This window comes from Pomacea canaliculata, linkage group LG14 (assembly GCF_003073045.1).
Source record: "Pomacea canaliculata isolate SZHN2017 linkage group LG14, ASM307304v1, whole genome shotgun sequence".
Lineage (NCBI taxonomy): Eukaryota > Metazoa > Mollusca > Gastropoda > Architaenioglossa > Ampullariidae > Pomacea > Pomacea canaliculata.
Window position 1 is genome coordinate 12,216,252 of NC_037603.1, and position 12,715 is coordinate 12,228,966.

At 44.0% G+C, this 12,715-nt stretch overlaps 1 protein-coding gene across 1 annotated transcript in view; it reads left to right on the top strand.

The window, feature by feature from the left end:
• Positions 1 to 4,333: 4,333 nt before the first annotated feature.
• LOC112555620 (glypican-5-like) overlaps positions 4,334 to 12,715 on the top strand; it is a 76,014-nt gene continuing 67,632 nt past the window's right edge. The window contains exon 1 of the mRNA XM_025224050.1: positions 4,334 to 4,505. Within this exon, the coding sequence (XP_025079835.1) occupies positions 4,334 to 4,505 (172 nt within the window). The remainder of the gene's footprint in view (positions 4,506 to 12,715) is intronic.

The following is a 12,715-nucleotide window of genomic DNA, read 5'->3' on the forward strand; positions in this document are numbered from 1 at the left end:
TCCTCTTCAATAAACTGATATGCAGAGCTGATTTTCTGATCAACTTATTTACTTCAAGCTATCAAAAACTTATCACTCAACCCACAAGTGTTATTGCTTTCTGTTGTTTACATATGTTGTGTTCATGTACTATGTGAACTATTGAAACATGCTTTAAAGTTCTTATGTGAACAGCTATTATAGATATTCTTCGCATGAGTTAATTTCTGTAGCTCTTCCAACTATGATTTTATTGTCAACTGTCAATCTGTCGCTTCATCTAAGGCAAGGTTATTCACCCGAGGCGCCGATGTGGCAAAAACAGTGAAGCAAATGGTATTTAGGTTGACAAGTTGACAGCTCATGCTCAGCAATGAGAACGATAGATTAGTGAGTACAGCCTACGCTCTTCTGTCTTCCCTGCTCTCTCTCTCTCTCTTTCTCTCTTTCATCAGTACCTCTCAAATTACGATGCATTTTACATAGTATATATATTATGTAGCAATAAGTATTTTTCCATCCGGAGTCACCCGTAACATCTTGAGGGCGGTCCGACTGTCAAACGGTAGAAATATTCCTTCCAAGAGTTGAGAGACTGTGGATGTCTCACACACACACATCACGACATTCTTCACACAAGATTTACTTCACTACTTAGTCCGAACGCACTAAGCTATCTTCTTTTTGTCAAACTTTGAGAACTGCAAGATATTTATCAAAGCATTAATCTTCAAAGCAAATGGATGATGGACGGCTGCTGCAGATGATGAGAATGACGACGACGACTACACTCACTAATCTCAAAGTCCCAAAACGTGTGTAGGTTACTGTCCACACGATGCTCAATTTGGCAGAATGGTGTGCTCCAGGCCTATTGCACCTCACGGAGCATATTTCCTGGTGTCCGGCCTGCCAGGAAGGGTGAGGTGATGGCTTGCCACATCCCAGCATTCATCTCGTGCTCAACGTGTAGCGCCGTCGCCGAGCTGTACGGTGACTCGAGCGTGTCTGAATCCTATAAAAGCTGGGGAGGGTGCAAACGGAGGGAAAAGTTACTTTAGGGAACTGTGTGTGTGTATCTGTGTGTGTGAGCGAGGAGAGAGAAAGAGCTTCTTAGTTTCACACATTACACGAAAAACGAACCGTCCCGCTGTTTGTTCAGGCACACAGTTCACATGCACCTAGCTTGGTATCGTGAGCTGATATCACCGTTTCTTGCAGCCAAACTACCCAGACAATGTGCAATATTAAGACAATCATTGCCCGACTATTGTTTTCACAAAAGTTTTTTGAAGAATTTGCAATAGCCAGGTCATCTGTATTGAGGTTTTCGTTGACATATTTTTAAAAACGTTATTTTAACCTCACCAAATGAAAGAAACTTTGATCGGGTGTTTACTGAACTTTTGGTAAATGCCTCAGGTCTATTAAGATAACATGCCTGACATGTTGTCAAGTTATATATAGTGCTTCCCCCACGCGGCGCCAGCTACCAAGATGGCGTCTCACGTTGTTTCGGATACAGCTCACTTCTCATTCTTGATAATCAAACATTAAGCAGACTGAAGCTCATCTCTGCCAACCACGCGCACTTGCACACACCCGTTCTCTTACAACACACCCGCTCTCGCAGTCACACTCGCTCTCTCGCAAACACACCCGGTCTCTCACAGTCACACCCGCTCTCTCGCAAACACACCCCCTCTCTGACAAACATACCCGGTCTCGCACAGACACACCCGCTCTCGTGCAAGCACACCCATGCAAATTTTTCGTCTCCCGGGATCTTCTTTTGTGCTGCAGTCGTTGCCCGCTTCTGAACAATACTCTGAAGTCAAAGACTTCCCGTTGACAGTTTCATGCTTTTAAATGGAAAATAATGGCTTAAAGTGCGAGAGAGATAAAAATTCAAAAAAAAACTTCTTGTACATTAAATGTTGTAATCCCTCGACTGTTCTCTCACTGTCTCTCGATACAATAAAGCTGAGAACATTTCGATTAATGTTTTCTCCCATGACTATAACAATAGCAGTCACGGATGAATAAACTGCATCAAAATGCACCCATAAACTTATTTTTATATACAGAGGAGAGAACACTCCACAAAATGCGCTTCATGGGAAAATTTGGAATCTCTGTCTAGATGTTTTATTATCAACCGACCCTGCATTTCAAGTATTATAATAAGTAGTTATAATAATAGTCAGTTAATTAATATATAGTTAATATAAATAAGGTTGAAATTGATAAATGAAATAAATTATTGAATGACTTATTTTCTTATTGGTAATTTACTTTATTGACGATTTCATTATGGGTTTGTTACTTAACAATTGGCTAATAAACAATTTCCTCATTAATATTTTATAGTTATAATTGAATTAACTTCACTCTCGGAAGGTGGCTGACATGATCATCTCTGAAACAGACTTCAATGCTGCACGATGAAAAAATCTTTGTTGTTGTTGTTTTTGTTGTTATTTTTGGCATTCTTCACATCCTTGGCATTCTTCGTGTTACTAAAGGTCGCAATGGGAAGTGCATAACATGACGACAGCAGAGACTTTCAAATTAAAAAAAAAATGATGGAATAAATATATTATTAAATAAATGTTAAAAGACAGGAGAAATTTATTAACGCTGTTAATGCGAGAAATACATTCTTTCGCTAAACTAGCAGAAATGGGATTTCTAACCACTTTCATTAAATAAAGTATCGTTTCATATTCTAATCCTTTTCTGCCATCGTTCCAACAAATTTCGATGTAGTGCTGGATTCGTTGGCGGTAAAGGCAGGTCTGACTGTTCATGTCCACAAAGCCTGTCTTATAATGACCGTTAGCGGGATGCTGGAACGAGGGTTGTGTGGATGAAGTGATGGTTGGACCGCTGCATCAAATACTGGGATTTCAGTTTCCACACAAACCTCAAAGACCTTCAGCTACTTTATGAAGTAGAACATCATGCTTTATTGAATAACACATTCAATGATGACAAGACCGCATCTGTGCTGATGGCGGGCATCTCATTAGGCATCCGTTTTTACACTGCATGGAACAAACTTTCATTTCTTTAGTTTTCTTACTAGTCTCCTTTCTTATTGTTTGTTTATTTTCGTTTTGTTGTGAAGCGATTTGGGCCTGCATTTGATAGTGGATGAAGCGCTGTATACCTTCGATTTTTTAAAAATTAGTTTGCTGCGCAGTGTGTCTGCATGTCTGTATGTTTTGTGTTCAAGACCACAACTGATGCCTGCCATGAAAGATACTTAGTCGCCTACATTTGTGCAAATCGCTTTGAGTCCAGCTGATGATGGAAGAAAGGCGCTCACTATAAATGTGATTATTATTTTATTATTGTTGTTGTTTTTTTATTTCAATAATATTTAAATAGATTGAAAATCAGCATATTTCGTTTCAAAATTGTCGAAACTGTTCTGTAAATCAAGTGAACTGTATTTATCAACGAGTTGGACAGCTTTCATCTCGAATTTGGGTGCTCTGCTGTGTTTTTGTCACATGTCACTATTTATTGACCCGCTTTCCCTTTTACTGTTAACAAGATAAGGGATTCGCAGTCGTTCGTTTCTCGTTAAAGTTCATAGATTACCCATGGGATATTTTGCGAGAATATTAATTTCACGTCGCACAAAAAATGTCATGAAAGTGTCATCTCTACTCAACCCGATATGAGAATGAAACAGGAAACTGATTTGGGCAAGAGAAGTAACCTGATAACCTCCATGCAACATTAGGTTCAGGGGCAGGTCACGACACATGGTGCACTAGTACCTGCAAATATCTGTAAGTTTATATTAGGAAAACTGTTAGGGTTTCTATGAGGATGAACTGATTGACTATCGACAGGCAGAATAAATCGGTTCGCCACCGGTCTTCCTGCTAGTATGCGAGCTGCACCCTCTGTAGGTGGTAGGTGAAAAGTAGGTGGCATGTTATGCGAGCAGAGATTTTAGATACTACATCATCGCAGTTCCTTTCTTTAATTTCTATCCTCACTATTGCTTTCAGAGTAAAAATGTGGTGGAATCTCTACACCTAGATAACGCGTTTATGACACTCTCAGAGCGCCGTAGCTGTGCCGCTACCAGTGCAAAATCAACCAATGGCGTGGCGCCTGACGCGCGGGTGCGGGACTGCGAGCTATGACTGCCGCTTGACTGACGCACGCCGGATGGCAAGTCGGCAAAGCTAGGAGTACATCGGCGGTGCTGTGTCTTGTTTATTTGTTTCACATCTTCACATTTTACCCCCGTGTTTGTGGATTGTGCTGGTGCTCGCGGCGGGGTCGCCATTTGTGTGAGAGTCGGGTGTGAGAAGCTGTCGTCTGGTTCACAATGGCCTGGCAGAGGATTGTACCTGTGTGTCTGCTTCTCGTCTTCGCTTCTCAGCGTCTTTCGGCGCTCAGTGACACAAACCCATCGCCCAACTTTTCTTGTGGTCAAGTACGGGAGTTATTCGAAGGAAAGATTGGATCACCGGCATCGCTGCTGTCTAACCCAGAGCACGGTAAGCTGTCTGTTTATAAAGTTTTTTTTTTCAAAGAAAATGTGGGAAGATCTAAAAACATCGTACGTCACCTTTACGCTCTAAACCAAAAGGAATCGCTGGCCCCCATTTATTAAAAGGATAGGTGAGACAAGCAGATGTAGGGAAAAATTCAGAGTGGTTATTTACCATAATAATAAAGCAAAGAAAAATGTTGGGTTGTTTACTGTAATAATGACGTGAAGAAAAAAAAGTCAAAACAAATAAACATAAACTTGTTTTGATTGTTGATAGTCTTCGGACTTTCATCACGAGGCTCGTTAATTCCCATTCATGCAGTCGCAATAATCAATGTAGACTAGTAGAGAACTATTAATACCTCGTTACTGGTCACTGTGATTGCTGGGGGACATCAAAGCTGATCACCTGCGGGCGACACAGTGTGACATGTCATGTGTGTCGCTGGATCACGGCTGACTCACGGCGCAGTCTGTGGCAAAACAAGGGGTGCGATTCTTTTGTTGAGCGGTTGGCAAGTGTTCCGGGAAAACCAGCTCCCACCCCATAATCAAGCCAGGCTAATAATAATAATCATTTAATCATCCATTTGAGTGTGAGGCTTATAGGATCAGTTTCCAAATCAGTCCGAGTTTAAATATTCATTCATGTCAATAAGGTTGGTAAACTAATTAAAATTTTGACTGCTGTGGGGAAACTTCTTTCGTTGACAATTGGCTGACGTGGCGCTGCTTCCATTAATCACAGGAGAGGGAGGAAGGGATCTTCCAGTCCCCCACACCTCTCGTCTGACGAGCTTCCTGCCATATGTACATGCAGAGCTTAGCTTTGTTCATACTACCATCGTATGAGTAAGTAGTCATGTTGTGTACACCATAACAACAGTGTCACATGAAGAGGCTGGCCGGTCTCCACGCTTCGCAGGCTGCTCTTGTCCTGTCAGCAGCCCAGCAGCTGGACAAAGCTTCAGGCTCGTGTAGGGATAATCATATGTGAGGCTGTTCTTGCTGTCTGCTCTGTAGAGGAGCACCCACTCCCCCGTCAGCCTCACCTCCCCTTCCCTCATGTCTGCGTGGAAGAAAACTTCAAGCAGATAGGTTTTCGTTGGTGCGATCTACCGAGCTTTCACAGGGAGTCCTAACCAAACATTCCAGCCTGTGTCCTCGGTGCGAAGTTTTACCTTGCTGGAGGGCGGGAGGACTCCTGGAGCAAGCGGGCTCAGTCAGACTCATTTATAAGGCGTGTGTGTGCGTGGGAGAAAGAGAGAGGGGTGGTGAGATAATAGAAAACTGCTTAGTCTTTTATTGTCATGTTTTTAACATTTACAAGAATTCATCTGCGTTATATTCAGTAACATTAAGATGATCTTGATTGAAATGGGTAAGATCGTCTTTCCTCTTGCTTATTTATTCTGTCCTAGAATAGTGTGATTGTGTGTGTGTCGGTGTTAAAGGAGTATGGCTGCTGTATTCCTTAGAAACTTCGTCTGACTGGATGCTGGTAACCGCATCTCGAAAGATGAGTGTTGGGGAGAAAGCAAGACTGATGGAGGTAGACCAAAACTCTTCACTGATAGTTGTAATCATTAAACAGCGCTTCTGGTCGGCAACAACACAGAATCTTTGCTGATACTCGTAATCGCTAAACAGCGGTTGGGGTAGGTAACCTCACAGAGAATCTTCACTGATACTTGTAATCATTAAACAGCAGCTCGGGTCGGGACTGAACACTCTGGCTTTTGATTTTATCGCCTGTGGTCTACCGACAAGTCGGGTATCAGATACCTCGTTCTTAGAGCCATCCCCCTCGCCACCCCACCCTACCTCACTCTCAACGACCTAGCCTCCTTGCTCTGTTTCGCGGGCTAACCTCCCGGGTGGCAGCGACGCTTGAGTCTGTATTCACGGTTCTTTTCACGTGCTCCAGCGGGTGCCGCGACCTTCAGCTGATGAGAACGTTACTCAGTGAACGTCACGGTCACGGATGTCACTCCCTTCGCTGTGACATACTTCATGAAACGTCACGCGATCACGGTCTCACTGTAAACAATCACAGTGTAATGGGTATTTTTCCCCCAGTACGGCCGTTCTGGGTGTGTGAACATTTACATACACAGTCAACAAGCAGTCTCAAACAGTACATATAAAGGCAAGTAAACGCTTGTCGTGCAGTCGACACAAAGACGAGAAATTGGTAGATGGATGCATAGTACACCAGCCCCTCTCCCCCCAACTCTCTTCGCCTATACACATCAGCCACTGGACCCCGGGTGCTGTAGGTGTATGTTTACACCTTCCACAGGTTGCGCGAGGTCGGATAGAGAGCTGGTTGAAATCCGTCGATTGCGGGGGGGTAGAGGAGGGGTATGGGGCATAGGTTGTGCCTGGCCTTACCTAGACTGTCAGAGGGCGTGCATCCGTGTCGCACTAGGCGTTAGAAGGGATTTGGGATGGGTGGGAGCTCGTTCACTCCGCTTGGTGAACAACACCATCCCAACCTTTTTCAGTGGCACTCCCACCCCCACCCAATCACCCCTATCCTCTACAGTGGCCCTGTGAGTAGTTTTCTGCCTGCATGGCTTTGTCTTGTAGTCCAGTGTGATGTAGTTCCATAGTTACACCGCACACGGCTAGAGACTAGTGGCTGACCTGGCTCTGTCACTATGTTCTGTACTGTCTACATTTAGAATGTCACTTCATTAAAACCTTTTTTCAAACAGGGGAAAAAACGTGTATGCTTGTTATTCTGACCGCTTAAAATGGTTGTTGAATAGTCAGAATAGTCAGTAAGAGATCATTTTTTGCGTTCAGCAGGCTACCTATTTGTGTTTTACATATGGCATGAAACAAACAAACCCCCCTGCCCCATATGTTTTACGAATGTAATCTCTTTCTTGATATACATATATATATTTCATGAGTTATTAAACCAATTCAATCCCTTGCTGTAAAGTTCAGGGGAAAGAAGTTACATAACAGCCAGTGGATACTTTTCAGCAGGTAATATTTATTTCAGAGTTTGGGGCGAAGTGTAAACTCTTTCCACCATAACAAACAAGAATATGCAAATTGGTATAAGCTAGTCTCTTTTTCTGGCATGTGATGATCTTTGTCAACATTTTAAAAAATGGAGGAATGGTTGTCTGCTGTGTGCATGGTAAAACCGTTTGAGCATCCTGCTATGCTAAAAGCTGCACCATAAACAGTGTCTAATACAGAATGACAGAAAGTGTGGTGATTAAAGGCATATTTCTGAGTAAATATATTCACATGCTGTAAATCATATAATTATTGGCTGCAAGAGGATGACATTTGAAGTTGTGCATTCATCTGCTGAGCAAATTATTGACAGATTTATGTGTGAAGCACTTGCAATCTGTCATTTTCAAACAGCTATGTACACAAACGAGCTGTAGCTTATATGATGATCAAGGGATAAAATAATTGCTTTGAATGAGTTGACGCCCAACACTTGTAATGCTTAGAAATAATTATACCCTCAGATTGTTACAAATTCCACTTTCATGATACTTTACTGTGGATTTTGTACTTGGGATTAAAGAGAGACAGTATTTAGCATGTGCTACGTATGTGATGCTGGAGAAATTACATAATACTGAAGGAGTAATAGGGGGCTGTACACACATCTTAACCAGACAAATATTGATGAACTTTTGACCAAGTTTGGAAAACGTTTATCTATAACCATCATGTAAAAACTTTTTCAGATCTGGTCAACCCATATTTTTCCAGTTATAAATGTTCTTTAGGGACATTCTGGAGCTACAGAATACGTTAAAATAAATAATTTTGGCAGTCTAATATCAGATTGTAAATCAGTGGCATCCTTTCAAAACAGGATTGCACACACACACAAGAAGAGAGAGGGAGATAGAAGAATCTTGTGTCTTGAGAAATCTGAATTTAAAAAAAAAAGAAGTCTTGTGATGTGAAGGATAAGCTCTGTTACATGCAAACGCAATTCTCGACCTCGCAGTCTTCATTGGAAACTCATTCCGACTTTTTGGTGCCGCCATGTCGGACTTGGGGATGTAGAGAAGGGCTGGAGAGCTCTTGGCTTGATTTGGCCCTGTGCTTGATGAGGCTTGCCGGAGCGATTATTGTGGCAGCTCACATCGCACCCCGTGGGTCCGTCAGCCGTCTGCGGGGCCAGATTTGCCGTTTGGAACCGGCACCACCCGGTTCGACGTGCGGCCAGTCACAAGGGATTGAGCACAGGTCTAGATGACGAGTGATAAGACTGACTCGCCCTACACATAGACTGCATGCGGGCAGCCTTCTACACATGAAAGGAAAGCAGCAAATTTTTATCATGGATCCTTACAGTTCACTCTACCCTCTAGGTTTGCTTATCGTCCTGACTCACATTCGCAGAAAGAGTGTATGTGTGTGCGGGGTTAGAGCTTCTGTAAAGGAAAAGGAAGAAAGTTATTTGAAGAGGTGGATAATGAAACACACACAGAAATGGAAAAGACAGGAGACCTATTTATCTTCTAGAAGCTTTTATGTAGCTCTTAATAGCCGCTGCATCTTGTGTTTGTGTTTGGTGGGGTGAGAGAAAGAGATGTATTAGTGCACAGGAAGAATAAATCTTCAGTTTATTGATGACAGTTCTTGGATGGGCAACTTCTCAAAGTAAAATTTACAAATCCCATATTATCCTACAGTTTATCGCAGGTTTGATTCACTCAAACTTAGGCAAACCATGCAGCGCTTGAAATTTAGCCACAAGATGTGGGGTTAGAGGGAAGGCAACCAACTAGTGGAGTCTTCTCCACATGAAGCACATGTAGTGGGTAGCAGTGTAGCACATGAAGTGGGTATCAGTGTAACACATGTAGTGGGTAGCAGTATAGCAGATGTAGTGGGTAGCAGTGTAGCACATGTAGTAGCTATAGTGTAGCCAGTGCAGTCAGTATGGTTATCTTTCAACAGATACCCACAGATGTACACGGGTAGCAATGTAACACAGTAGTCAGTACAAAATATGGGTATCTTTCAGTAGATACCTTCAGGCATGTGCACACTGCTTCGCTGTAGCACAGTGCACAGTAAACATCTGCATATACTTCCTTAGTACCTACAGTCGTGAATGTATGTAGATTCGTGTTGTAGTTAAAACTTAGTGATCAGTTGGTAAAGATTAACGAGGATTAACTTAAATAAAATGTATATTTGATAGCAATATTTCCGACTTTCCTGCACTCAGCTGAAAAAAAAGGAAACAAAAAAGCCGGAGTAGACCTAGGCAGCGCTAGATATCTGTGTTTTTACCTCGTGGGCCGAGGGTGGGGAGTGCAGGGCGGGAGGGGGGCTAGAGAGTCTTGACGGCTGCCTGCCGTTGCTGTGGCAGAGGGCGTGACCCCGAGGGCGAGGAGGGGAGCAGGACAAGGCAGAGCAGGTGTTTTACTCGCTACTGTCTCCTCCCCAACCCCACCATCACCACCAGTGACATTGTGGAACAACTGGAACGTGCGATCAGAACCTGGCACTGTGAGTCAACACACGCACCGCCAGTTGACAGTTGGCAGAGGAGAGAGAGCAAGCGAGGGGAAGAGCAGCCAACAGATATGTTGCTAGTGTTAGACGGGAGGAGAGGGGGGCAAAAGGTATAAAGTGCCCCCTTAAAGGCTGCGGCTGGAGGAAGAAACATATTTGCTAAGACATTCGTTTGCGCTATGTCGCTCAGGACTGGAACCGTAAAAGTTGAAGAATTAACCACATAGAACTCTCAGAGATTAAGGAGGGTTAGCAGCAGACGAGAGCCGTTGAGCTAATTAGCAGGAACAAGTTGAACACTACGAGATGGAGATTACAGTAAATCCAGCATGTATAAACAAGTCATAGTGAAACTAGTTAACATGAACTGAATATCACAGTACCAGATTATATACCACAAGAGCCAACACAAGCAGACGACCGCAGCAACAGATTATAATCACATTAGTCAACATAACGAGAAGATAACCATAACCAGATGACGATAATACCAGCCATCGTAACCACAAGATCACAGTAACATAACCAAAGTGGAACCATCTACCGTAACCACAAGCACCTGACGGAAACAATAGGGAAAGTCTAAGAGATCGATGAAAGGATAAGAAATGCGGATTATCGCCAAACGTCTGCTCATCTCCATGCCCCTCCTCCCCTGCCCCCCCCCCAGCTAAGTAATGGCGGGCAGGTACATCAGCACCAGGGTCTCTCTGACAAGCCTCCAAGACCTGGAGCTCTGATGCCAGGCCAGATTACGGCTGGGTGGGGAGGAGGGTAGGATGCAGGGAGGGGGTAGCTACGGTGATTACGTCATCACGAGGGCTGCGTGGGGCGCGAGATCAGACGGAAGGTACCCGTTTGTAGCTGCTTGCCGAGTCGTGCAGTGGTCATTAAACCGGCTGTATGGTGGTGATCAGATAGTGGTATTAGTACGGTAATGAACAGGCAGTGTGACTGCGACCGACTAGTAATTAACCGGGTATGTGACAGTGAGGTTAGAGTTGGGGTAAGCAGTCTGCTGTGTGACGGGAAGCCTCGACAGGCAACAGAGGCTGGTACTGTGAGTAAGACTGTTATGTTTGATTGTTATAAGTGTGGTTTGCGGTCAGTCGTGTTTATAGCAGCTACTTATGGAGGGGGAAGTGTCTTTGGGTATATTTTACACCACTCTACCAGTGGAACTGTCCTTCGCGTGGACGAATTCGACGAGCATTCTCGTTCATCGTTTCCCGCCATCAACCCTCAATTAGACCCTATGATTGCCCTGTATTGTGAGGACTTTCCCTGCCATAGACCTCACAGAGTTCACATTTCTACTGCCTTTGTGCCACATCTCTTTCATTCGAGACCAGTTTCCGTCAGTGCCATCAGTCGCGTTTGATCCTGCCGCCGCCATCAGATGTGTCGGTGTCGGCTACTAGTCTCGGTACTAATAACAGAGATATGTCCGCAACCACCGGCACTATACGTGTGGACATGAGGTAGATGGTGGCCGATGCCAACACATCTGAAGCAAGCAGTGAGTAAAACTGAATATTTACAATTTAATTCCGGTAACTATCGTGTCTGCTGTGCATTCGCTCGTCAGTCCGTCGTTCCGACAGCCATTAATGATGATATTCTCAATAATGGCATAGATATTCTCTTTGTCACTGAAAGTTGTCTTCGCGAGGCTGTTGATGAGGCAAAATTAGTGATTTGGCACCACCGTGCTACACCACTACTTCCTTTCCTCGTGTAACAACGCGCGGGGAGGGGGCGGGGCAAGAGGAAGTGGTATTGCCTTTGTTGTCTGTGATCATTTGCTACCAAACATCACCTTCACAAACATCTTTCCCTTCAACCATACATCCTTAGAACTTGCTCAGCTGTCATTCATTTCTGATCAGTCACATGTCAACGTTTTTTGCCTCAACCGTCCGCCGCCAACCAGACAGAATCAACTCATAAAACCACTTTTCATCGAGGAGTTTCCTGATTTCCTATAACCTGGCTCCTGAGCTTCTGGGTGTCAATATGGGTCATGGTTGTTAATGATTCACTGGATATTATTTATGTAAAGCTGAGGAAATCATTGGAGAAGCGCTATATAAATCCTAATTATTATTATAATTACGGTAATTAACATGCTGTGTGACGGCACACCATGTAGTCTTAGGATAATTAACTTGATTAGTGACAGCGAGTAGTTTGGTGTTAGTATGGCGATGAGTATGTGTGATGATGAGCAGTGTTGTAGTGTTAGCACGGTTTCCACGAGCAGTGCGATGAGTAGTGTTAGTCGGTAATCAACCTGCTGTGTGACGGCGCTAACTCCACTTCCGGTCCCCTGTTTGATGTTCAGTTTTATCGATTGCAGGAGACGGGATGAGCGTTAACTGAACAGTAACATTAGCCGCTAATTGCTGGCGAGTCCTTTGTACCCAGTGCGTCTCGCTTCCACGGGCTTTGTCTACAGAACACGTGCATCATCGCCCTGTCGAGCTAATTGTGCGCCTTTCCTGGGGTGGCATGAGCCCCGTTTCATTCACTTGCATGGATTCATTGCTCGTGCTTCTTGGCCCCGTGAGTCTTTCAGTCAGCACATACCCCATATTCCCCATTTCCTCTCCCCTCCCAACGGCTACGAAGTTGTTTGAGGGGAAGCACTTTCCCTCACGAGCGCTACAACAGTTCAGTCAGCTCGTGGTTTTC